The sequence below is a fragment of the Rhineura floridana genome, chromosome 5 (genome assembly GCF_030035675.1).
Source record: "Rhineura floridana isolate rRhiFlo1 chromosome 5, rRhiFlo1.hap2, whole genome shotgun sequence".
Classification (NCBI taxonomy): Eukaryota; Metazoa; Chordata; class Lepidosauria; order Squamata; family Rhineuridae; genus Rhineura; species Rhineura floridana.
Window position 1 is genome coordinate 153,153,380 of NC_084484.1, and position 27,087 is coordinate 153,180,466.

Genomic DNA, 27,087 nt, shown 5'->3' on the forward strand with positions numbered 1-27,087 from the left:
ATCAATTCAAAATCCAAGACGGACAGCAACTGGGATATTTTAGGAGGCTTCTGCAAAGCGGAGCATCTTTAGCAGGTGCTGACAAGACAACAGAGAAGGTGTCTGTCTGATATGCAGTGGGAGGAAGTTCCAAAGGCTAGGATCCTAACAGTAGGATGCCCTCTCCTGCAGAACCACTGGGTATGCAGGGGAGTCCTAATTAAATTAATATAAGGCCCGATACAGCTCAGACTAGGTTAACTGAGATATCACATTGTTTTTAAACCTATTTTTAGTTGCTTTTAATTGTATGATTGTAAATTGCCTTCAGATCTATGTAAAAGGTGATTCATTAAGTAAAACTATCGTCGTCGTCCTCGTCGTCTCATAATCTGAGGTTACTTCTCCCTCAGAACTGCTCCCCTCCCTCTGCATGGCGCAGTCGGGAGGATCAGGTCGACCGGAGAAGCGAGGTAAAGGAAAGATAAAGAGAGAGAGTCGCCGAGGGCCCGTTGCATAACAGGAGAAGCACCCACGTACTAGGATCTCCCAAAACCTTCTCTGGGGTTCCTGGCTCAGGCTTTGCACCCACCCCTTGGCCTCGCCCCAAGAGCCGGCCCCGAGTTCCGCAAAGCCACAGCCGCCTCCCCAGGGTGGTGAGACTGCGCATGCGTGAGGACCTGGGGCGCCCCAACAGCGCTCGCGTTGGGAAACAAACACCCTGTCGGAGCTCTGCTGGGGAGGCGGGCTCAGGCTGGTCGAGTGACATCTCGGTGGAGCAATCACCGTTGCGTTAGGCTTCCCGATCAAGGGACCCAATGAACAGGGCCTTGGATGAACCGGGCGGAGAGCGTGCAAATTAGCGGGGGACAACAACGCTCCTTTCTGTACCGGGAGGCGGTGCTCCTTCTGCCAAGAGAGCTCCTTGAGGAACAGGAGAGGGAGTGGAGGCATAGGCGCAGGGCCAGCGGTAGAGGAGGGGCTGCGTATTATCCGAGGTAAGCGTCGGGGAGCGAGAGAAGGACGGCGGCGAGAGAAGGTAGTTGCGGGATAGCGCGCCCGTCAGTGTCATTCCCTGGCGCTGAGCACTAGCGATCTCAGGAATTAAGGAGTAAACAGGCGCCTAAATCTGGAACGCTGAGTTGCCTCACGTGCAGGGAAAACGTATCAAGTTGAGGAGTTACTTACCTGCAACCTTCTTGGTTTTCCAATAGCCGAGCATCTGAAATTGAGCGCGCGGTATATGGATCTGTTTGCTTGCTTTCCTGCTTGAACGTTGCTTCAGCCTTGGTTGAAGTTCTTGAAGCACAGACTTGACGGTGGTTGGCACGACATCGCTCACAACTGGCGACAGAGCAGTGCAAACAAACCGCCCAGTTTAGGGATCTGGAGTCGGACATTAGTGACAGGCTGCTACACAGGGACAAACTTGCAAGGTTGCTCCATGTGAAGTGGTGTTGCCCAACAGTTTTATGAACGATTGCCCAAAGGTCTGGCGTTTTACATTTTATGAGCCACGAAGTGGACATTTGTGCCAAGGCTAAAAAGCTGACCTGGGTGATTCTTGCAATGACACGGGAGGGATATGGATATCTGTAAGAAAAGATGTACTTCACTTTCCTTGTTTTGCTGCATGAAGCTGCCTGAATAAAGCTGACAATGCTTTATGTATTTATAACAGTGATAGTCATTTTCTTTATGCATGTTTGCATATTTGCTCTTCTCTAAGAAGAAAATCCGGTGCTACCTAGGCAGTTCAGGGCCCTAGGCTGTAAGAGGCCCTGCCTTTTCCAACAGAGTGTAATCTGCACATTTTGCAGAGCTGCTGCCTCAGAAGGAACTTGGGGGAAAGCATCATTTGTATGCATCTCAAAGTCTAGTTTTTGCACAATGCACTTTTAACATGCAATGCCCCTCAGGTGAATCCAGAGGAATAAGGAAGCAGAGTTTGCATCCTGAAAGAAGCCTTGGCCTCAAGCCATACACTTCTGCCACTGGCAGGCTGGCTTCTCTGAGATGACCTAACATTGTGGTTGTTCCCAAAGCTTTATTTTTCTGGATAACCCAGCCATGCATACACACACCAATAATTGCAGCTATATCTATGCGGTTTTGTACCATTTGGCCTACACCAAATCCATCGGGAAGCCAGTCCCTATGAGGTACCCAAGCATCATGTCTGACCCAAAGCTTCTCTTTTGCACAAGTTCTTCACAAGCAAACCTCCCCCCCACATACCAGTGTGTATGAAAAAGAACCTAACAATGTTCTTGACACTCAGAATCCTTGTGAGTAGATCTTGTAATTCAGCAGTAAATTAAAGCAAATGTGTCCTGCAACAAAATATTGCAGCATGGAGAGCTACTGTTCCATTCCATTCTCCTTCCATTCCTTGGTTTTCCGTCCCCACTGCAATATTTACTTAGCATTCTGTGACCACTGAGCATGCTCAGTCATCATTGAGCTGGGATTCCTCTTTCTTGGTCCCCCCCCCCAAAGATTTGTTTGTATTTCTGCAAACCGTGGAATTCTCCAAATCCTGCTGACATCTCCCTCTTATGTGTGAGTAGTGCCATTTTGGCTACATAAGGCACAGCACTCATTTCATAAATATCATAAATAGAGGAAATTATTAGTAAAATGCAATGAAATTATCCAATATAACGGGACTCTTCTTCCTGTGCTTGCTCTTGTATTATCCATATGGAATGGAATCTTGATCAAGGGAGTCATTAAATGTTTATTTTGTATCAGTTGGCTCCTTGTCATGATAGCTGTATGGAGCCTCCATGTTCACATGCAGTGTGCCAAAAGATACCAGTTGCTGGGGAGCAGGAGAGGCCCAGTGCCATGATTGTGGACTCTCTGGAGACATCTTGTTGGCCACTTCTTGTGGAAAACAGAATCATGCACTGGATCAGGGATAGAGGAAACCTATGGCCTTGCAGATGTTTTTGGATTACCAGTCCCATCGTCCCTGACCACTGACAGTGTTACTGAGGTTGATGGAAGCTTGATCCCAACAACATCTGGAGGGCCACAAGTTTGCCATCTCTGGACTCGCACGTCCTTTGTCTGAACCAGCAAAGATCTGTCTTCTTTTGTTCTTATGTATGAAGCAAAACTGAAAACCCAGTATTCCTTTAAGAAACCTACAAAAGGATATTAAAATGACAGTGTACCTTCTTGACATTCCAAGTTACGATAATTGTGATTTTATGTTAAAAGTGCATCTGCTACTACTGCTTCATTATAACATCTCAGAGCCACAATATGATTGGGAGCACTCTTGGGCTTAAATAATTCTTAGCACGCCCCTTCTGTTATCTGACGATTGCCACCTCTTGTGTTGTGTAGTTCTCCTGTTCCACCATAGAAACTCTACCCATATGTTATCACTTTGTAACTTGGAAAAAATTACAGTGAAACATTTTTATCTCTGGAGCCCATTATATTAGGTGTAACAATTTTATTGGGTGTTAAAAATAAAAGTAACTGAATAAAACCAACATCAGTTTATATGAAACACCCACATAAAAATATTTTTTAAATTTTCATTTAAGTATATAAATTAGGGAGCAAATAATAATATATATTAGTTTTACAAATGTAAGTCTTTCTTCTATTCTGTATATAAATATATAAATACATGATTATAAATACGGTAAATATAAAAAGCTGGTAATATTAAATGGTATCTCATACATACAAGAGTCTATCTTTATAAAATCCATTCATTTATTATACAATGCTCAAAATTCAGTATTTGTTTAATATCTAAACATCTTCCCCCTTCCTTGTTGTTGTAGTTTTTAATAATAATAAAATAATAGAAAAATATTAATAAGACCTGCTCCATAGCTATGACTCTCCTAATATTAATATGGATTTTTTGCATCTTGCATTCTATCATTCCAACAAGCAATTAATTTCAGTGCTAAAAAACATTTAACATTATATACTCCAACACTTATTTTGGAGTATAGTGATCCCAATTCCTTAATACTACATGTCGTCTTGGAGAATCATGTGATTTTTGCTAGCAAAATTTACAGCTTTCAGCTAGACATTAAACTTGGGGCATTTTGTAGGGAACATGAACAGACACGGGTAAGGAATACAATTTGGCCCAAACTTTTTTCAGGGTGCATACTCCTGGCTCCTTATTGATAGATATATCAGCAATTTTTGCTGAATGGAGGCATTCAACTTGAGAGAGACTTGTGTTGAAGCTTTAAATTGGATTCAGTGCCAGACATCTCATAGGTCTCCCTGTGATGGGTATGTATGTTTTAGAATGTCCCAAAGTTTATTTGTCCCAAAGTTGTGGTGCAGTGGTGTGCACAATTCAGTCCTTTATTCAAGCTCTTATGCACCTCTATGATGGCTTAAAAAATCTGTCTAGGTTGGCAGTCACATAATTCACTGATATATCCTTGCCCTGAACAAATCAGAACATATACTTAATAAAGATTGGGCATTGCCCAACCACCACATAAGCTCAATAAACAGGTCATCTGGAAGAGCCTGTAATTTGTCATACAAGGTACACCTGCTGAAACTTCCTCTTCTGCACAGCTTTTAAGGTTCAGGAGCCCTGCCTCTTTTTCACCTGGTCATCCCTATGTCCTCACTGTGGGAGGTTGTGTGGATCCAGAATTGGCCTCCACAGTCACTTACGGACCCACTGTTAAAGACCTTACACTGGAAGACAATCTTAATCGGCCACGAGTGATTGCCAGTGAGTGCTGTTTTAAATGAACTGTTTACAAAAGCAGTACATCGGCTAATTATGCTTCTTAAGAGAGAAAAAACAGAAAACAGAACTGATAAAATAACCCAGCGGAAGTTGTTGTTATTGTTTATGAGACTTATTAGGCACTTGTTCTTAAAAGGTCTCAAAGCAACTTAGGTTTAAAAACAAACATATATACATAATGCTATTAAAGTCGTATAAAATGTTAACATTTTCATACAGCTACAATTCACACACACACACACACACACACACACACACACACACACACACACACACACACTATATGTACACACAACCACTTCCATTCCCCAGGAAGCTTTGGCAGCACATTAACAGCAGCTTATTAAAATTATTAAAATATAACTAGCTCCATGAACTAAACTCGTTTCAAAATCCAATCCAAGGTAAGTGGCTGTTGCATCATTTAATAAAGAATGCCATCGGATCCATGTCTTCAGGTTATAGTGTACAAGACAATTCATTTTTGCAATGTCTATCATTGCTTGATTATTTGGTCTGTTGTGGGAATGCATGTGTTGCTTTACTTTGAGAAGGCTAATGGATTCTTTTCCTCTGAAACAGAATTAAAACTAAAATTCAAGCATGAAGAAAATTTTGGTAGTGGAACCCGTTATTGCTGTGTACATGTTTGCATCTTCCGTGCTGTCACCCTTGATGCAGCAGTATGTGTACAGGAGGCTCTGGGAGGAGACCATCAATTCCACCTTCATAGATAATGACAGTGTTTCCAGTTGTGAACTGAACCAAAGCGATCCAACTTACTTGAAGCAGAAGGTAAGGTTAAAGTGCTCATCAGGTGCAATCCTGATACAGTTAAGCATGCTTAAGAGCATAGATATCTACTCAGAAGTAAGTCCCATTGCTTCAGTGGGACTCCTGTATAAGCAGAATGCTGTCCCCATTTACCTGCAAGTAATCCCCACTAAACTAAGTGGGACTTAATTCTGAGTAGAGATCTCTAGGATTGCACTGTTAGTTTTTAAGATATCACTGCAAGATATTTAAGTACGTGCTTTTAAGTTCCACTGATTTTAATGGAAAATTAAAAATGCACAGCTGTGGGTTGTGCCCACTGTGAGAGAGCATTGCAAAGAAATTGTGCATATGAGTGGATACCCAAGCATACATAAGATCCTCTGTTATGTAAACTGACAGATTATCATCTGCTAGAATGATAACAACTAGGATGGCCTGATGCAAAAGAGGACTGGACTCCTGCATCTTTAATAGTTGTGTAGGACAGGGAATTTCAGCAGGTGTACCAATTAAAGTCTGTGGAGACTCTTCAAATGTAGTCCCATTTAGAGCACCATTCAATAATCCAATCTGGATATGTCACTGGTTGCTGTTGACACACCAACCTAAGCGGAACAGAAGTACATCCAGGAGTATCCTCAACCTTCAAACCTGAGTTTTGAAACTGAGGGCTACCCCATTCAAGACAAGCTGAATGACAATTCAAGGACCACTCCCTCTTAATCAGGAGTGGTGCATACACTGGCAATCATTCCTTATTCCCATTGTACAGAAATGTCAAACGTCTTGAGTGATGTGATTGTTTCACACATGTGGGCTTCCCTGCAGCAAATTCCACCACTGTGTAAATATGATGCACCACTAAGACATGTTTATGATTAGCTGTCTGTTTATCCAGATGATTTGCCCCATGATTCATAATGTTTATGATGGAATATAGGGAGTAGATCTGATCCAGCCAAATGTAGCAGAAATATCTGTGATATCTATATGAACAATCAGTCTTCTTGCCCATTAAAAGGCTAACAAACTTAATATCAACAACAATCCATGATATCTAATGATGAATATCATAATAAATTTGTTAAAGATCCAACAAGGCCTTTGTTGTATTTTGTTGAAACAGACTGAGACAGCTGCTTCTCTGAAAGTTTTCTTAATGGTCAATAAACCTGGAAAAGTCTTAAAACAGAAAAGTTGTGTATCTCCAGTCATGAATTGCATTAGGAATCTGAATGTGGTCAGGGTGATCACTCATTTGGGGGATGGGTCAGGAATTTTAAAAGGGCATGTTTAGGAGGACTTCCTGATAGAGTTCTATTCAGATATCTGTTGTGCAGTGTTAGGATTGGATTCATGATTAATGAAAAAGAAGCTCAGGATTCATTAGACCAGACTCTGATGCTTCCTGATTGTTGGCCCGCCTGAAGAAATATTTTCATAGCTAATCTCAGAGAAGTTACACAGAAATGCTGTTTAATGTGCAGTGAGGCATTCATGCTTTCTGGACTGGTTGCATTCTTTAATTATGGAACTTGCTATCAGTGCTCTTTTCCCGGCCTCTTGCTTTGCTTTAGGACAATCTGCTCCTTAATTCAATCCTTATTTAAGTCGAGGACTCCCTCATTACACTCTGTTTAAATTTATATTCTAAAAAGTATTTATTTATATATTTGCTGCACAATCGTGCTCTAGAGTGGAATGCATTTTCAGATTTAAAACTCAAGGGCCAAATATTCAGCTGGTGTCATACTGCAAAGCTTCTTTGACCTTGCTAATACTAAACTGCTTTTTACTAGTTGTGAATCCAGCATGTTAAGATACTTCTAATTTACTTCCTTGTGTGTTTGATATACTGTAACTATAATTATAAATAATTATGATTGATTTTAAATAAAGCATATATTTCATAGCTTCTCCCTCATTATGCAGACCTGACTTTAATCAACATGTGCAGCATGCAAAAACATGGATGTGTGCAACCCAGGAAAAGTCAGACATGGAAAAGTCCCATTTATTTTTATAATTAAGAGTGCATTTGAGGTTGATTGATTTTTATCCAGATTGCACACAGAGTCAGGTACCTAGCTGGGATTCTTGGCTCCATTTGCTTAGTGTTGTGTCTTCTGTCTCTCCATCCACCTATCCCATCTAGACAAGGTGTTGCCATGTTATGATTTCATCCAGAGAAAATTAGAGGCCATTTTGTATTAAGGAAATCTTCTATTAGGAAAAAACAACAACACTATTAAACAACAACAGATAATATTGGATAACCTTAGATCTCTGTTCCTACCCTCGTGTACCAACCTCCTTTAATGTTCTCAGGTCATCTTAATTAATTAATTAATTAAATTTATATCCTGCCCTTCTTCCTGGAAGGAGTCCGGGGTGGCAAACAAAACACTAAAAACACTCTAAAACATCGTAACAGACATTAAAATATATTAAAACAAAACACCTTAAAAATATATTAGAGCAAAACATATTTAAAACATCTTTTTTAAAAAAGCCTTGAAAACATCTTAAAAAGCAGTTCCAGCTCAGATGCAGCATGGGTTAAGGTCTCTACTTAAAAGGCCTGTTGAAAGAGGAAGATCTTCAGTACCTGCAGAAAAGATAACAGAGATGGTACCTATCTAATATTTAAGGGGAGGGAATTCAAAAGCGTAGGTGCCACTACACTAAAGGTCTGCTTCCTGTGTTGAGTGGAACGGACCTCTTGATAAGATGGTATCTGCAGGAGGCCCTCACCTGCAGAGCGCGGTGATCGATTGGGTATATAAGGGATAAACTATCTTTCAGGTATCCTGGTCCCAAGCTGTATAGGGCTTGGTAACCAAAACCAGAACCTTGAACTTGGCCCAGTAGCTGGCCCAGTAGCTAATGGGTAGCCAGTGCATTTCTTTCAGCAGCATGGGTGACATGTTGGCAATACCCCACCCCAGTAAGCAGTCTCACCACTGCATTTTGCACCAGCTGCAGTTTCCGGACCGACCTCAAGGGTAGCCCCACATAGAGCACATTACAGAAATCCAGCCTGGAGTTTACTAGTGCATGGACAACAGTGGTCAGGCTATCCCTCTCAAGAAATGGCTGCAGCTGTCTTACCAGCCAAAGCTGGTAAAAGGCATTCCTAGCCACTGAGATCACCTGGGCCTCTAGCAACAAAGATGGAAGCAATAGCATCCCCAGACTATGAACCTGCTTTTTCACAGGGAGTACAACCCCATCCAAAGCAGGCAACTGACTAGTTATCTAATCTTGGGAACCACCAACCCACAGTATCTCCATCTTGCTAGGATTCAGACTCAGTTTATTGGCCCTCATCTAGCCCACCACCAGTTCAGGTACCAGTCCAGAGCTTGCATGGCCTCTGTTACACAGAGATAGAGCCAGGTATTATCAGCATACTGTTGACACCTCACCCCAAATCTCCTGATGACCACTCCCAAGGGCTTCATATAGATGTTAAACAGCATTGAAGAAAAGTTGGTACCCTGGGGTGCTACAACACAACTGCCAGGAGGCCAAAAGACAATCACCCAGCACTATTCTCTGAAAATGACCCTGGAGGTAGGATTGGAACCACTGTAAACAGTGTCTCGGATACCCATCTCACCAAGTCGACCCAGAAGGATACCATGGTTAATGGTATCAAAAGCTGCCAAGATATCAAATAAGAATAACAGGGTCGCATTCCCCCTGTCTTTCTCCTGATAAAGGTCATCCATCAGGGCGACCAAAGCCAATTCAGGCCCATAAGATAGATTGTTGTGACAATGTGTATATATATATTATTTATTTATGAAGCTGCTTGGATCTTGAAGGGATTGCCAGTGTTTTTCTCTGAACTCTGGCTTGGATCATTACAGTCTGTAGTCAGTTACTAGATCTGAGTGGGTGCCAGTTATGACATTTCAGCTTTTCCTGTGGTTTTCAGGGAGAAGGCCTACATTTGCCTGGAATCCTACAGAATCTCACTTGTTCCTAGGATGTCCAAAGCTAGCTAGCCATTAATCATTCGTTATAGTTGTTTCTGCAGTGCGGTTTGTCACTGTCCTCTGCGAGGCTTCAGCTTTGCTGCTTTCCATCCATTTTTTTACAGGTTCCTTTGCCTCCCTTCGTATCACACCCTGTTCTTTTTGTGGGAAAGGATGCTGATCTTTGCTTTCTTTCCTCCCTTTTCTCTGTGTCCTCAATCTCATTGTTCCCTTTAGTGAGGATCTATGCTGTGATTTCATCCTTTCTTTGAGTGTACAAAAGCTGCAGCCTTCATCCCCAACCCTTCCCCCACCAAAAATTCCCGACAGGGTTTAATGAACTGGAAGTAAGCTTGAGTTCTTTTGTGATATCCAGTTAGTGGTGTAGTTAGGAAGTCTTAGGTTCTAGACTTGGCGGTCTTGTTGGGGGGCACTTTAGATAGTAATATCTATTAATTTAAAATATGGCAAGTCACCCCTGCTGCATAGAGCGGGTCGTCCTGTTCATTCTGCTGAGTGGGGCCCTGCACGCCTGCCTTACGGTTCTACCCTGACAGCACGTCTGTCTCCCAAAACAGACACATGAGGTGTATCCTCAGTTGGCAAGTGCCTTTCTGCCTCTCTCAAAGTGCGAGAGAGAGAATCATACACAGCAGGGCCAGAAGGTCACAAAATGCAAGAGGCACAGTCTGTGACATTTCTATGCAAAGATCAAGTGTATACAGGATAATCTCTGTGCTTGCGTCACTTACAAGTACTTTCTCTGTAAGCTTTATACAGTTTACCTTTGCACAGAAATGCCATGGACTGTACCTCCTCCTGCAGAAGGCTGTACTTCGTAGCTTTTCAGCCTCACAATGTTTTTTCCCCATCGGTAAGTAGGTACGTGGTGCTGACTGACATTTCATGAAGTGGATGAAGTGGGCTCCAATCCACAAAAGCCTATGCCACAGTAAATCTGTTAAGGCCACGTCCACACCATACATTTAAAGCACATGGCTTCCTCGCAAGAATCCTGGGAACTGTTGTTTGTTAAGGGTGCTGGGAATTATAGCCCTGTGAGGAGTAAACTATGGTTTCCAAGACTCTTTGGGGGAAGCCTTGTGCTTTAAATGTGCTTCAAATGTATGTGCTGTGGATGTGACCTAAGTATTTAAGGTGCCTCAAGGTTCTGTGTGGTGTGTGTTGCTCTGACTGATTAATATTTGGCTATTCTTTTGCATGCTATTTCTTAGGTGCATGGCAGCCTATGGATTGTACTCAACATAGCACTAAGGCATTCATTCTGTCAGCACAAGGATTTTTCCTGGCATGATGGAACAATAACCCTCTCTCCTTTCCACTGTGCACCACCTAAATCTGGGTGTTCCCCAACCCTCCAGAGCAGATTTGAGGTTGGAGTGGGGAGGCAACTCTGTGGCACCAATGCTAACTCTCATGCTAGCACAAAAAGTTAGTTGAATACCACCCCATGTTTAAATTATCATATAATTGAGGCCAATTATTACATCATTGAGGTGGGGTTCAGTTGAATCTGCTTTTTTATGCATTTGGTGAGCATTTTATTCTTGTTTCTAACACTCGTTTTTAACGTTTGTTTTTTGTAAGCCACTTTGAGTTCACCTTTCTGGAAACAAAGCAATTGATAAATGTAATAAATAATAATAATACTTAGGATGACATGTATTGATTGACACTCTCTCTTTGTATTAAATCTGTTTATTTTCCTCTTTCAGGAAGTCCAAGAAAAAGCCTCTCTTTTTGCCTTGAAAATGGACTTAAGTGGAGCTGCCCTCAGCATCTTGGTAGCCTTTGTCCTCGTAGCAAATGGAGATCGCTGGGGCCGCAAAATATCACTGGCCTTTCCTCTGGTGGGGAATCTCATTAGCAGCTTCTTTCTCAGTGTTATGTCTTACTGGTCTCTGCCCCTTTCTCTCCTGTTCATTACAGCCTTCATTTCTGGGCTGTTTGGGGGCTTAGCAACCTTCCTCGGAGGAGCCTTTTCCTTCGTAGTTGACCTTTGTGAAAATCAGAAACAGAAGATCATCCGGATAGCTGTGGTTGACTTGATCTTTGGACTCATGTCTGGATTGGGAGGTCTGTCCTCAGGCTACATTTTAAAAGACATCGGCTTCACGTTGACCTTTGTGATGATCTCGCTGCTTCACACTGTCAACTTTTTCTATGTTACCTGTTTCTTGGATGATACAGTCCAGGTGTCTGATGTCCAGCCACAGTCTCTGAGAGAAGGCCTCAAAGAAACCTTTTCAGGAGTGTATGTCCTCTTCCAGTCCTCTTCCTGTAGGAAGCGGACTTCAATCATATTGTTGCTGTGCACATTCATGACTTATTTGTTCACCATGTTTGGTGGGATTACTCTTTACACGCTGTATGAACTGAACGCCCCCCTGTGCTGGAACGCCATCTACATAGGCTATGGCTCGGCAGCATCTACTTCCATCTCTCTGATAGGTTTTCTAGGACTTCTTTTGCTTTCCAAATGCCTGAGAGACATATACATTGTTTACCTTGGAATCTTCTCTTACATCGGAGGAGCAGTCATGGCTGCCTTTGCCAACACTACATTGCTGATGTTTTTAGGTGAGTTTGGTACCAGACCAATGAAATGTGGGCATTATGGTGAAAATACTGATGATGTTGATGATTTAAAAACAGGTGGTGCTCACTGCCATAAGTAGTAATTCCTGGGTCCAGGGCATTGGAATGTTGACTATAGGAAGTAGACTTATAGGAGGTCAGACTATTTGTCTATCTAGCCTAGTATTGTCTACTCTGACTGGCAGTGGCTTACCAGGGTCTCAGGCAAAAGTTCCATCACTTGCTACCCAATCCTTTTAACTCAGGGGGATGGAGAAACTCCCCTGTGAGTCATGTTTACTACATTCAGGGCTTTTTAGTTTAGAGAAAAGGGGAGTAACAGATGACATGATAGATCTGTATAAAGTTTATGGAGAAAGTGGATAAGAAAAAGGCTCTTCTCCCTCTTGCATGACACTAGAACAGGGATGGGGAGCCTTTTTGACTCTGGGGCCAGATCTTTATCTGGCCCTACCTTGCAGGCCAACCTTGACAGATGGGCAGGGCAATACACCTGATGTTGTCATTTGATTGACAGGTGTGTTGGCCTGCCCGCTTGTCAAAATCCCTTTCGCTTGCAAAGCCTGCCCTGTGACCCTTCTTTCAAACTCCGCAATCAGAGCTTAAAAGAGGGGCTGGGAGCCCATCCCACCTGACTCTTCAACCTCCAAAAAGGATTAGCACAGGATGGGCTTTCCAAAGCAAGCAGACCTGTTTTTTTCTTCACCACTGCATGACGGAGCAGTCCCTGCCAGAGCCAATGCCTTCTTCCAGAAATTGGCTCTGGCAGGGCCTACTCTGTCATGCAGCAGTAAAGAAATAAGCACTTGTATTGCAGCCCTGTTTGAAGCAGTCTGTTTGAAGCAGGGCTTGCGTGGATTGCTCTCTCTTGGCATCAGTCAATGCAGGTGGGGGGAGGGGAGATCCTGCTTACTGCTGAGTTTGGATGTGCAAAAGATCTCACTGCAGGGAGCTCTCCGACACATCTGGACTAAGTGGGATCACTGTCCCTTCGCATCAGCCAGTGTGTGTGTGCGTATGTGTGTGTGGAACCTGCTTAGCTGGTGAGCAGGGATTAAATTCTGCTGTTGCGCAGCCAAGGTAGGACTAAATCCTGTCCTCCTGCCCATCAGCTGACATCCTGCCTATCAGCTGGGGGTAAATGGTCCATTGGAGGGCAATGATTGGCCCAGAGACTGGGGGTTCCCCACTCCTGCACTGGAACTTGTGGACATCCTATCCAACGAAACAAATGTTGGAAGATTCAGGACAGACAAAGTCCTTCTTCATGTAACACATAGTTAAACAATGGAATTTGCTCCTGGAAGAGACCCTGATGGCCATCAACTTGGATGGCTTTAAAACAGGATTAGACAAATTCATGGAGGATAAGGCCATCATTGGCTACTAGTTGTGATGGCTATGTTCTGCCTCCACTGTCGAAAGCAATATACCTCTGAATAGCAGTTGCTGGGAATGGGAGCCTAATCAGTGTGTACGGGCTATCACTGAATCCATGGCTGCCCAGCAGGCCCATTAACAACTGCTTAAAACATTGAAATCAGATATGTTCAGCAAATGTGTGGAGAATGGAGCACTAATTCTGCCCATCACTGATAAGCCAGTATGAGTCTGAAAGGGGGCCTGCATGCAAAAATACTGGCTAATGTTCCCGCTCACATGGAGGACCCATACGCTTTTCTATCTGTAGATATGGAAGCCTTCTTTCAGATTACTTTGTTGGAGAGTGACCAGTGGGCAGCATGTGGAAGGGTCTTCTGAAAGGAGCTTCTCTGCATAGGTTACATCCAGCTAAGTCATATGGAGTTAGGGATGGGTGAATCTGTCAGTTTTCATTTCTCTTAGTTTCACACTTTTCCAATCATAAGTTCAATTCATCCCATTTCTGCATGAGTTTGTGGCTGGACAGCCAGCCAGATGGGCAACTAATAAATTCAATAAATAAATTTGTGCACTTTTTTTTAAGACTTCGTGAAAATTTGTCAGCATTTTCACTTGCATTTTCACTAATTTGCACAGTTCTGCAAGCAATTTTCCTTAATAGAATGCATTTTTGTACATTGTTTTTATTAATACATACATATTTATGCACACTTTCCCCAAATACATGTGTTTTTGTAGACATTTTTGGATTGGAGAACTCTGCCACAAAATTCAGAGAAGTGTGAACTTCAAAGGATAGCTGTGTTTTGGTTCACATATTGTTTCAGGAGGTGCAAATTAAGTAGATCTGCATTAAAATCCTAACCGAACCAAATTTCTCCCCCATCGTTACTCAGAGAAGACCCATTGAAATAGACTAGAGCAGTGGCGGTTTCGTGGCTCCATGTCAGTGGGGCATGGTCTTTGCTACACTTGACAGTTTGGACTAAAACACAGAGCGGATTCCACTGCCCCACTCACATGGAGGCACTAGCCGCTACTAGACTAGAGTAACTTAAATTGGTTTATTTCAGTGGTCATACTCTGAATGTGACTATTTTATTGTCTAAGCATCTTAGCTGCCCTCTTTCCTGCTCTCATAAACCTTTCAAAATGAATGAAGCCATATTGTAGAATGTGGCAATCTATTTTTCTAGTTTTTTTTAATTAATTGTTGACTCACATCTTTTGCAGTGAGAGTGCCATCTCTGCTACATTTTATATCCATTCCTGTCCTTCGATCCATGTTGTCCAAAGTAGTTCTTCCTAAAGAACAAGGTAAGTTGACATTGCCAAAAGAATAGGTTGTGGTTTGAGAAATTACAAAAAGGAACTAGGCAATGCTAAGTGCAGTTGTCAGTCTTATTTCCACTATGAATTAAAAATAACACATTGTTATAATCAAGTCAACTCCACCATGGACTTCCCATTGGGGGCCACTTTCTATTTGGAACACTGGGGTTGTTCATCGATGCAGCTCTATCATTAGATATTCAGCATAGTCTGTTGTCCAGTTCTGGCACTCTGCAGTAAGAATCTGTACTCTCAAGGACTGCACCTGCCAAGAAACCACCCCCTTCCACTCCAGCAACCTGCTTCTTGCCCAGGACAGGACAGCCAGGAGTCAATGCTCCACTTGCACATGGGACATTTAAACTCTCTCCAAGCTGTAGTCCCTATCTCCCTTCAAAACTCCCTTCTCAGGTTTCAGCCCTCTGGAGCAGCACCCATATGGTAGAAGAGAGTGCAATAGGAAGGAAATGTTGGCTTCCACCTGTGCATGAGTGAAAAGCACCTGTCCACTTGTGTATGTGGCATGTCATTGTGGATTTTACCCATTGTGTTCCTGGTGACGTGAGAGTGTGCAGAAGCTGTATCTGCAATGTTAGATATGAGATAGCTCACTCACATTACTTTGGTTCACAGTCATAAGGTGATTATCAGTTCTAGGGAACGGAGAGCACTTTGAGGTGAGCTGAGGGCTACGGACCAGCAGCTGTGGGATGAAGCCATGTTGCGGGACTGAAGAATCAGTCAGAACCAAAGGACAAATGAGGAGGCAAGACTGATAAGTAAGCTACAAGCCAGGACTGAAGAGCAGGTGGGACTGAGAAGTCAGGATCCTGTTGCTCAAGCAAGGCTTACCTAGAACAGGAAGGCCTCTTCCTGACCAGAAGGTTCTAATGAACACCTTGGGTGGGTGGGAGGGAAAAGGCCAAGGCCTAACCTGCCTAGGCCATGGATAGGGAACCTCAGGCTTGGGGGCCAAATGCAGCCCTCTCTGGCTCTCAAAACTCTCCATAGGCCACAGCCCCTTCCCAACCACACCCCCAACTGGACTGCTTCACACCCTCGTTGAGTGTTTGTGCCTGGCTAGAACATGTCCTTGAACTCTGATAATGCTTTTTACTTGTGTGGGTGGGTAATAGAAAGGGGCATGTGAGTGTGTTTAGAAATTACTGTAGCCTATTGTAGAAAGTTAGATTTACATTCATTGCTTCACCCACTTTTAACACCACTGGCTTGAGGTCTCCAGAAGGTTGCCCAGAAGGAAATGTGGTGCTCAGGCTCCACAAGGCTAGTTCAGTGGCACAAACTATGTGATCATACTGTCATCATAACAATGGCATCCTAATATCGTAACAGTATGTGTATACATACATAACTGTGTAGGATTGGAGAGGCCATCTGCCAGTACTTTGTTGAGCTACTTTATATAGTCACCAAAAAGAGGGCCTTTTCTGTGGTGGCACCCTGACTTCCTATATGCCCAGGCATTTTAAATCATATATGATTTGTAAGTGCTTTTCTGCTCCTTAATTTTTGTGGTGTTTTTTGCTTGCCTTTTATCTTATTGCTTATTATCATTTTTTTTTAAAAAAACTATTGTATTCATATGTTGTGCAAATAGTTTTATTCACACTTTAGGATTCTGCCCAGGAAACCACTTACAAAAGCTGGCTGAAAAATATTTTAAATAAATGAATAAAAGTGCCAGTGTTTTATTTAAAAATTGGTCACCTGCATCCTTTCTTGTTTTGACAGGAGCTATATTTGCTTGCATTGCTTGCTTAGAGGTCGTGACTGGGACTCTTGCACTTGCTGTTTTTGATAGCCTTTATGCAGTGACTGTAGGCTGGTTTCCAGGCTTCAGTTTCCTCTTTTCAGCTGGTCTCTGCATCATTCCACTGAGCTCACTAAGGTGGGTATACATATTGTTATTCTGGTAAATGTCAAAAGTAATGCTTATTATTACATTTCCTCCAAGGAGCTCAAGGTGATGTACATGGTTCTCCCCCCCATTTTATCCTAGCAACAAATCTAAGTGGTAGGTTAGATTCGGAGACAGTGACTAGCCCAAGGTCACCCAGTGAGTTTCATGACTGAGTGAGGATTTGAACCCATCTCCTAGTCCAACACTTTATACCACATTGGCTGTGTAACAACTATACCACATTGGCTGTGTAATTGGTAAGTGGCATATGTTTGCATAAGAAAATAGTAAGTCTGAAATTCATTGAAATAATAAAATCCCCACCCCACCCCAGCATAAGCTAGTGCCTATTCACATTTTTATGGAAGTTGATGCAAATATTGCATAGGGAATAGAAAACTGCATAATATTGAGGGACACCACTGGTCCATTTAGCTCAATATTGTTTACACACTGACTGACAGCAGCTCTCTGTGGTTTTAGATGGGATTGAACATAGGACCTTTGCATGCAAAGCTGAGCTACAACCCTTCCCTTAGGGTAGCTGACATGGGGCTCTTCAGATGTTATGGACTACACCTTCCGTCATCCATGACCATTGACTATGCTGACTGGGAATTATGGGAATTGTAATCCAAAACATCTGCAGCGCACCATGTTGTCTATCCCTGCATTACTGCATCCTTAGATGCATTAATAGAAATGTCCAAGATATGCCACTTCAGTATCCTTCCAGCACTGACCACGTATTGAAAGCCAATATGGTATATGGGTAGAACATTTGACTTGAACAGGGGAGACCCAAGGCCACATCCTTCTCAGTCCGTGGCTTTTCTCAGCCTAAACCTCTTTGCAGGGTGATTGTGAGAGTTAAAAAGGGGATAATACCATGTACCCTGCCTTGAGCCCTTTGGCAGATGGGCCAAGTACAGCTGTAGTATAGATAAACAAAAGAATGGTAAACAAGGAGTGTATAGCTGTTAAGACTCTTAGGAGTCAAGACAGGAGTATTTGCTCAAAATTAGTGCAAGAGAATGCTAAACCCAGAGACTAACAAAAGGTAAGCAGGCTAATGAAATTTTTTTCTATGGAGAGCTTAGCTAGTTTCACTGGGGTGCTATGCTGGTATCCAGATAGTGCCTTGGCTCTGCTACTGCTACATACCTACAGGCTGCTTCATTGTTAGGGTGGAGACGGATAAAGGGTTGTGTCCAACTAGGTTTTACTCAGAGTGGACCCGCTGTAGTTAATGGACCTCAGTTAGTCATGTTGATTAATTTCGATGGATCTGCTCTGAGTAGGAGTAGCATTGGATACAACACATAACATTTTAAATGGTGACAGCATGTACATCACTCTGTGGTATGATCTTGGCTTTGGAACTTGCCTTACGCACTTAAATACTAGCAAATAAAATGCTGATTCAGCTGTCAGTCCTGCCCTTTCCTTTGTACTTCATGCAGACTTGCTTTTACTTTTTTAAAATGTTCATCTTAATTTCATTAAAAAAAAAGAAAAAGAGGTCAAACATTTTGAAACCAGTTGCAGAACTGCTCTGTAGATTGGCAAGGGGGAAGGTCTGTTGGTAATGTTATGGGTTTTAGCCAATAGGGTCCTCCTTGGCTGGCTTTTCCCCAGCTCACATTGAACCATGCTGAAAATTTGCAGAATCGTTTTTCAAAATATGCCCTGGGATAGAAGAAGGTATTTTGCGCAAAGGTGCTTTCAAAGTGCCTTAACTGCTGTTAGAATGTTCTGTCTGTCTTTGCTCTTAATCTAAAGTAGGCATGATGGATTTTTTGTTCAAGAGTGTAAGGAGACTATTTCAAGTTGCATACAGGAAGTATCCTCACCACCTTCTGGAATACGTTACATAGACCTTTTTCATTGCAGTGTATGGTCACTTTATGGTTTCTGTATGATTTCACTTGATTTAGGGAATACACAGTGTACTATCTCCTCTTTAAAATATCTTATCTCTTTCTCCCAGCTGCCTTCTGTATGCCAATTGGCGTGAAGAGGACTTTGTGCAACTTGTAGAAGAAGACGACTCTCTTAGGGAGAACACTGACAACTGAACAGAGAATTCATCTCATGGCTAGTCCTCCTTTCCTGTTCCTCTATAATGGCTGAACCTCTTGGTTGTATTGCCACAGCTAAAGGGGGATCTGAAGTTAAATCTCGACAAGAATTGCCTGTAGAGAAATCCCAGGTTCGAAGCTGTCCTGGGTGGCCCATAGGATGCTGTGTAAAGGAATGGGGGGGAGTCATTAAGGGGGCTTCTGCTATGTTTAGGTGGAATTCAATCGCATATTGGCAAATTCAGGCTGTGCAGTTATAGCTGTCAGGGAACACAACAACAAGCAACAAACCTGCTTCCTCAAAACATTGGATTTTTTGCGAAAAGGAAAGTGACAGGAAAATGCACTGGAAAGTATGGGGTAACGCTTGATGTAATATTGTCTAACCTCCCTGCAAACAAATCAGGGTGAAGGCTCACTAAATAACCAGTGTCATCTGACCTCTCTGAAAACAATTCAGGATAAATGCTCAGTAAGCAGGTCATCTGGGAGTGACCAAAGCTGCCTTGGTTGTGCTGTTACAAGGGTAATAAGACAGTTTATCTATGCTGAAACAGCAATGATGTCAGAGTTGGGATGAGGTCCCTGCTGCCTTAGTGCACCTGTACAAAGGGTATCTAGATGCAACTTGAGATGGTGAGTTGGCTCATCTTGACTCAACCCATTATTTGAAGCCACCTTCTCCCCCACAAAAAATCCCCCATTGATCTGTGAGCTTTGGTTGAACCATTGGCAGACCAATTCGACAAACAAAAGTCAAAGGAAAGGGTCAATTTGTGATGACTTAATATTCAGAATCCATTTGTGTTGTGGATTTGGCAATAATTTTAATGTGTTTGGTCAATTGTGTAGATAGGTTCTGGAAGGCCTCTGTAGCTTCTATCTGGTTTTTGTGTGACTACATCTCCAAGCAACCGCAGTGTGCAGAAAGCTTAAGAAAAGATGACCCCCACTTAATATTCTTAGACTAATCTAGCAAATTGGATTCTGCTTTACATAGAGGACAGGCAGGTGCCTAGAACGCAAACAGGCCTGTCTACCTGCTTTCTTAATTACTGACATCAGCTTTCTATGATAAGTTAACTGAAGGAATATAATGGAAAGAATGGTTCCTTTCTCCTGTTTCCTTCTGTAGCCACCTGCATCCCTCCCCATGAAAAAAGCATTGCTGGAAGGTTGAGGGGCCCTACAGAATCCTGTGGGATGGGAAGCATGGAGCTGTTGGGGGACTGGATCACTCAAAATTTGGCTTGTTAAGTTAAAGAACTGAATGGAAGGAAAGATTCCCATCAGATCTTCCTCCCAACAGCCCCGCATGCCCTGTCCCACATAGTTCAAAAGGGGCTTCCAATCCTTTGGAGAGACTTTCAGAAATTGCAGTGGGGAGAAAGGGGCTGGCAATTCCATGAAATTCCGTGAGATAACTTTGTTTTAGATCCAAGCCATTGTATACAATACTGCTGCAATATATCTTGTATTATTTTCTTAAAATTGTTCTATGAGGACATGCTAGTCAGGCTAGCCTAGTACCAATACACCTTAGGTATGGAAAGTGATGATTAATTGGCAGCTTTTGCTGTGTGCCATTTCTTTCTAAACAGCACTTTATATGGTTCACACAGAAAGTAAGGATTTTTTTTTAAATAAGAGACCCTAATATAATTGTGTTTTTGTTTGATTGGCTTGTTAAATTATTAGGCAGAGTTTCAGAGATAGGCTCAGATTATGCAGAAGGGAAGTTATATGAAGACAAAGTACAACCTTGCACTTCAAGCTAAGTACTTTGTACCGGTGAAGCCTGCACTGCAAAATGTAGCTGCCTGCAGAGCAGACACAGTCTACATCTGGCTGCAGTTCAACATGGTTAAGAGTCTTAAAGCCAGCTGTAAAGTAAACAAATTTGAGGCTGCAATCCTAAATGCAGTTTCTAAGGCACAGGTGGGCAGCCTGCACCCGGTGGGCCACACATCTCCCTTGATGTGGCTACCACAAAGCCTTGAATACTTGCCACCACTATCACTAACAGAAAAAAACCAGCCGCCAGGCATTCCTGTAAGTGGGTCAGACATAGAGTGATACAGATAGAACGGTCCTTTGGAATTCCGCTCTAGGCCCACGCTCTGTGGTTTGGTTGGTGTGTAGGAATACTGAACACTTTTTATCCTTCAGCAGTAGGGACTGCACTGTTCAGTGGTGGCAGCAGCAAAATGGGTGCAGTACAGTGTCAAGAATGCCTGATTTTTGAAATGGTTCTGTAGCAAAGAATTGTGCGGATTTCATCTTGTCTGAGATGGGGCCTTTGAGAGGCATGACTTTGCAGTTCTCACAGCCGAAGCTAGTTAATTAGGCCCAAGCAAGAACACCTCCTTATCAGTAGAGACTGGTACAATCAAGGCCACAGGCCTGGGAGGGTTTCGGTAGTATGTGACCATTAGGCACGAAAACTCCAGAAACATTTGATCATCTGAAAGCCCCCCTGATTGGCTAATTAATTCTTGGCTGTTGCTAGGGTCTTTCCCATAAGTATAGGACTAAAACTGTAGCCTTTGTTCCCCTGGGTTCCATCATGCCTATTGGTGTTGCCTGTGTGGGGTTCCATTTTCCATCTGCTATGCAGGCTATGCATCTCTGAGGAGATATAGAACCATGAAGTTATTCAACTGTTACCTCTTTGTAAGTATAGAATAGGCTAGACAGTTTTGTTAGTTTGTTTTGTGTCTGTAACTCTCTGTATTTTATCTGGCCCTCTGGGTGTGGGTTTTAAGGAACCATTTTGCTGTTATTTTTTTGCACTTATATTTTATTTCATAAAATGTACTGCCTTCAAGTCGATTCCGACTTATGGCGACCCTATGAAGGTCACCCAGTGAGCTTCATGGCTATGTGGGGATTCGAACCCTGGTCTCCCAGGTTGTAGTCCAACACCTTAACCACTACACCACACTGGCTCTCAAAGCTACTTCTTATTTACCAGTGTGTGTTCATTTCAGGAGGAGTGTCTCTCTGAATCTGGTACCTTGGCCATTTGCCCACGGACTACCATGTATTTGGTTATTTGCCTAAGGCTCCAAGACAAGGAGTACATTTTTGGCTCTTGTCTGTTGGAATCCTTGGCAGGTCTATTTTTGGCACTTTGGGTTTCCCCTTGGCCCAGGGTGGTTGACCAGTTTAAGGGGTGGTGGCAGTTGACCTACCTTGCAGGGTTGTTGTTAGCTTACTCAGCCCTAGTAAGGGAGACACTTGATTGTGCCTTACCAGGATCAGTTGCCCTGGGTTTGGGGATTGAGTCCTGGGACTGAACCGGGTCAGGTTTATGACAGGTTCATGACACAAGCAGGAAGGCAGGAGCAGAACAGGCTGGCTATCTAGCTGGGGGTGAGTGGATGCTGGGTTCCAGCAGAAGGCAGGCTGGCAGACGGTGTGTGTAGGAGCCTTCATATATGTGGGTGTTTTTCTGTGAATGGATATCTGTGTGAGAGTGTGATCCGAGAATGAATGAAGAGAAGACAGGCTGGGGGAGAGTGGAGGGTGGAACATCCAGATGGAGGGAGGCTGGCTGGTGAGAGAGAGCCTGTGTGTCTGAGTGAGTGAATATTTTTGTGTGTGTGTGTGAGTGAGTGAGTGAGAGAGAGAGAGAGAGAGAGAGAGAGAGAGAGAGAGAGAGAGAGAGAAGTGTTGTCCCTCCCCACACTTTTTTGGGCTCTGGCCCTGCCCACCATTTGGCACGTGGCCCATGGCCACTTTTCTCAGAGAATATGGCCCTCAACCCCAAAAAGCTTGCTCACCCTCTGCTAATAGGGAGCAAGCCTATTCTATATCTGTGCATCCGTCTATATTTCAGAATCAAGAATTTTAATGTTGTCATTCCTGAGTGCATAGCATTTTTCTCCATCTGGTCTGGAGAACCTTTCTCATTTCTTTTTACAACTCTTTTGAGCTCATGTGATGGAACCAAAGCTGTGCTTCTAATTAGTTTACAGTTAATGTGCTGTAAAGTGTAATTTTGTACTTACATCGCATTTTCATCTTCAGAGCACTTTGCAAATACGTAAGTCATTAATCTTCTCAGTGCCGCTCTGAGGCGAATACTCTTTGCCAACTTACTTTCCACATCTGTGTGTGGGCAGCCCTTTCAATATCTGACTTGTCCCAGGGCCATAGAGCAAATTAATATTAAGGGCTGAGATTATAAAACAGCTTTTGTCACTTTGGTTTATAGGCTCCATAATGCCATTATGTATAGGGACTTCCATTAAATGATGCCTTACATTCCTGCTAGCAACACCTGGTGAGATTTTTGTATAGCTACACATTTGGAACATTATTTCTTTTCGTGCAACATTTTGCTTTGCAATATCATCAAATGCTGAGATCCTTTCCTACTGCTGCTTTTATGGTAGTTCCTTAGTGACTTCCAGTGCTCCCTCTTGGTCTCTGTGATTCACATGTCTCTCTTAGATCAAACTAGATGTTTCTGGGAAGAGTGTGATCAGTCTCTGAAAGGGTTTTTAATGAACTTTGACTGCAGTCAAGAAAAGAGTGGACGAAGGACAGGGGATGGGATACTTTCCTTTCCTGCAGTTAGTCTGCTCAAAATTTATTTCCCCAGTTGCTTTTCTCCCCGTGAGGGAAAAATATCTGGGGATTCATCTATGCAGGCAGTTGTATAACTTCTGTTGATGAATTGCTGGTTTGTGTTGTTCATTGGTGCTTTCTGTAGGATTGAACTGCATGAGGGAGTTCCCTGTGGAGAACTCCTTCAGGCACTCAAACTGAACAGGATTGAAAAACCCCTCATCAGCTGGGTGTGGGGGTTCAGTCCTCCTTTCTGCAGGCTTTGGGTGCACAAAGCACATTTCAAGAACCAGCACCTCATTTAAAAAAAAAAAGGCACTGCATTTAGGGCAAATGCTTTGGTGGTTCACCATTATTTCTGGTCTCCAATTATCCTGTCCCTCTAAAGTCATCTGGCACATACCAGTCAGAAGAGGCGAAATGTGGCCTGACATCACACTGGACTGTGGAGTTGTTCACAAGCAGTGTGAATCCCTCTCCTCTTGCATCTGAGTTATGGAAGACAGAGAAGGGCTATTTTTCTCCTAAGCAGCAGTAGCAAGACGGTAAGCTTGCTTGAGAGATACTGTGCTGAAGCCTGATCGGACTGTTTTGGCTAAGACAGGGTTGTTAATATCTTCTGTCAGCAATTACTTAGGACAAAGCTGCTTTGTCAAAGTTAATAGTTGCCTAAAAAAAAGCAATAGTGATTTACTAACAAGAGAATTAAGTTCTCTTTCATTTTCCTTCCTTTGCTGCTATTGTCTTATTGCCCTTAGCAAGAGCTGCCTTTCACCAAAGGGAGTTGGGGTCTGCAGTTGTGTTCTCATTGACTCAAAGATAACATTCTTGGGTGAGAAGTTGTGTATCTTGATCTGATAATGCACATAAGGTCTTGAAAATGACATTGTATATGAGTTAGTTTAGATGGAACTACAAAATGATTAGGGTGAACAAGGGAGTATAAGTATCTATTTGAGTAAAAAAGGCTTCTCCAACCTGGTGCCCTCCAGGTGTTTTGAACTACAACTCTCATCATTCTGACATTTGGCCATGCTGGTTGGGGTTGGTGGGCATTGTACTTCAAACCTTCTGGAGGGCACTGGGTTGGGGGAAGGCAGGCTACCTCTAATACCTCTAGAGAAGAAACTGATAATTTGCTTAAAGTTCAGAAAACAAGTAAGAAGAAGCCAAAGAGTTATCTACACTATACACTTACATTGGTTTTATACTAGTAGACTAGCAATAGTTTTCCCAAAAAAATATTGGGAATGAAAATATGCTGAGGGTATTCAGATCCCTAATTCCCTTCCCAAAACTAGTCCCTAGGATTTACTGGGGAAACCAAATGACTTAACAGCAATCCTGTGCATGTCTACGCAGCAGTAAGTCCCATAGAGTTCAATGGGACTTACTAGGGATGGGGGAATCTGTCAGTTTGGTTTCTTATTTTTCCCATCTTAAATTCAGTTCAACACATTTCCACATCAGTTTGCCAGGTGTTTACACAGTGGCTGCCTGAGTTAATATTTGAACTGATTATATTTCGAAGACTCAATTGTCTTCGGAGTGTGTGTGGTTTTATGTGTATATGTTTGTCAATAATGATGGAGATGTTTGTGCTACTTTCCTTGAGTGAGTTTTTTTGGATAACGTATATGAATGAAAACATTGAGATAAATAAAACAGATTTTGAATAACTTCTATGTCAGTATTTCTTAAAACAATTATTCAGAGCACAATCCAATTATTAGAAGAAAACATGACATAAGAACATAAGAAGAGCCTGCTGGATCAAGCCAGTGACCCATCTAGTCCAGCATCCTGTTCTCTGGCCAACCACAAGCCTATAGGAAGCCCGCAAGCAGGGCGTGAGAGCAAGAGCATTTTCCCCTCCTGTGGTTTCCAGCAACTGGCATTTCTGGCAAAGACAATTCAAACTGTTTATGTTACAACAAGCTTACCTAAAAAAATGAGTTAATTTAAACAGAAGTAATATGTGAAGGACTAGATTAAGAGAAAGATGATTAAACTATACATTAATTCCATGATTTCCAACCTGGGGGCCACAAAGTAATCCAGAGGGGGTTGTGAACAGTAAAGAAATAAATTATTTTTTTTTTAAAAAAAAAAGCTTCACTCATTGGACACAGTCTGTTCCCCACTGCTACAGACGACACCTCCCCCTTGCTCCATATGAGAGGGGAGGACTTTCAGGTGCACCAAGGGCAGGCATCTGCCTATAAAACACATGGCAGATGCCAAAGGAGGCTGAGGGTGGAGCTACTAGGAAGAAGAGGGGAGTACTATCACCGACTCCTGTCTCCTCACATTGCCATTGCTGATGACGCCCTTGCTCAGAACGAGAGGAGAGGGCTTTTCGCGAAGCAAAAAGAAGCAAGGCTGCAAGGAAAGGCTGCTTTCACCCTTCCTTCCTGGCAGCCTGCCTTTCTTGGCTCCTGATTCACTGCTATCTCCCTTTAAAATTTATTCTTATTTGCAAGGCCTCCCAAATCTCTCCTTCAGCCCGGATGGAGGCAAAGAGCCCAGGGTATGGTCTCTATCACCTCCTACTTTCCTCTCCTTTTATTATTCTCAGACAGGCTAGCGAGAGTACAGAGCCCCCATAGAGGGCAATCGCCTCCATAGAGGGCAGCCAGTCATCCCAGAAAGGCATATACTGCAAGCCTCTTCAGGAACAACTGCAGCCCTCTTGTCACTGCCCCAGTGTTTGGCCTCTGCTGGGAAGTCAGGGCCCCTTGCCTCATTCTTCTCATTGGCTCCCCCCCCCCAGGATGCTCAGGCCACATGGACCCATTCCATTACCATAGGAGTCCTGGGGCTGTGACACCCCCTACTGGTGAACCACTTTTGGTCATTATTATAACTAATAGTACTATTATTATTACTACCTACCCAAGCAGTTCAAAGCTATTCAATCGTACTATAGGGGATACTCTATATATCCTCTGTCTCTCTTCCTTCCTCCTCTTCGTCCCCTTTCCTCAGACAGAGCCCCAGAGAGGGCACTTCTCCCAGCAAAGATCCAGAAGGGCATATGCTGCTCTGGAAAAACAGCAGCCATCCTTTCCCTCTCACCAGCTGCAAACAAAACAGGCTGCCACAAACAAATACAGCATTAAGGCAGGATGCCCCCACCAGCCCTGCTCATCAGTTGGGCAAGCCGCAAATGTTACTGGGGCCCAAGGCGCTTCCACCAGCAAGCACAGTGCCCCTAAATCTGCCTCAAGTGCCAAGGTACATGCAGAACCCTCCAAGACCAAAAAGCCCAGAGGTCTTGCAAGGCCAAGTACATGGGACAAGAGGAGCTGAGGCAAGGGCCCAACTTGCCTAGGGAGCAAACATCTGAGGTGCCCTGACACTACAACGGAAAAGACAGTCATCACTAGGTTTGTCTATCTTCCTCCTGAACTGTCCTGCAATGGTTCCTCTGCCTCTGCTCGCCTGGGCTGCAACACTATCTGGTAGCTGTTTCTCAGCGCACCCACCTTTTTCTCTCCCCACTTCCGCTAGCTGGGAAAGCAGCTTGCTGCCATAAATGGCTGTGCTGAGTAGGTGCTTCTTCCGGATCTCCGGAGTTGCATTTACCTAGATTCGAACTGGGGATAAGAGGGGCAAACCTCCACAAGTCTATTGAGCATGATTTGGCCATCGGACTCAGCAGGCAGCGCCGTTCTC

The 27,087-nt window shown here is 43.2% G+C and overlaps 1 protein-coding gene across 1 annotated transcript; it reads left to right on the top strand.

The window, feature by feature from the left end:
• Window positions 1–375: 375 nt before the first annotated feature.
• SLC46A3 (solute carrier family 46 member 3) lies at window positions 376–25,088 on the top strand. The gene is made up of 6 exons (XM_061628492.1): window positions 376–977; window positions 5,321–5,533; window positions 11,235–12,099; window positions 14,734–14,817; window positions 16,585–16,741; window positions 18,744–25,088. Exons 2-6 carry the CDS (start codon window positions 5,342–5,344, stop codon window positions 18,829–18,831), a joined length of 1,386 nt encoding a protein of 461 aa, XP_061484476.1. The 5' UTR covers window positions 376–977; window positions 5,321–5,341; the 3' UTR covers window positions 18,832–25,088.
• The last annotated feature ends 1,999 nt before the right edge of the window (window positions 25,089–27,087 follow it).

What these genes read in the sequence shown, in the direction of transcription:
- SLC46A3 (XM_061628492.1), top strand. Translation starts at nt 5,342, where the DNA reads ATGAAGAAAATTTTGGTAGTGGAACCCGTTATTGCTGTGTACATGTTT. An exon ending in CAACTTACTTGAAGCAGAAG is followed by an intron (nt 5,534 to 11,234) that starts GTAAGGTTAAAG and finishes TTCCTCTTTCAG; the next exon opens with GAAGTCCAAGAAAAAGCCTC. An exon ending in TACATTGCTGATGTTTTTAG is followed by an intron (nt 12,100 to 14,733) that starts GTGAGTTTGGTA and finishes CATCTTTTGCAG; the next exon opens with TGAGAGTGCCATCTCTGCTA.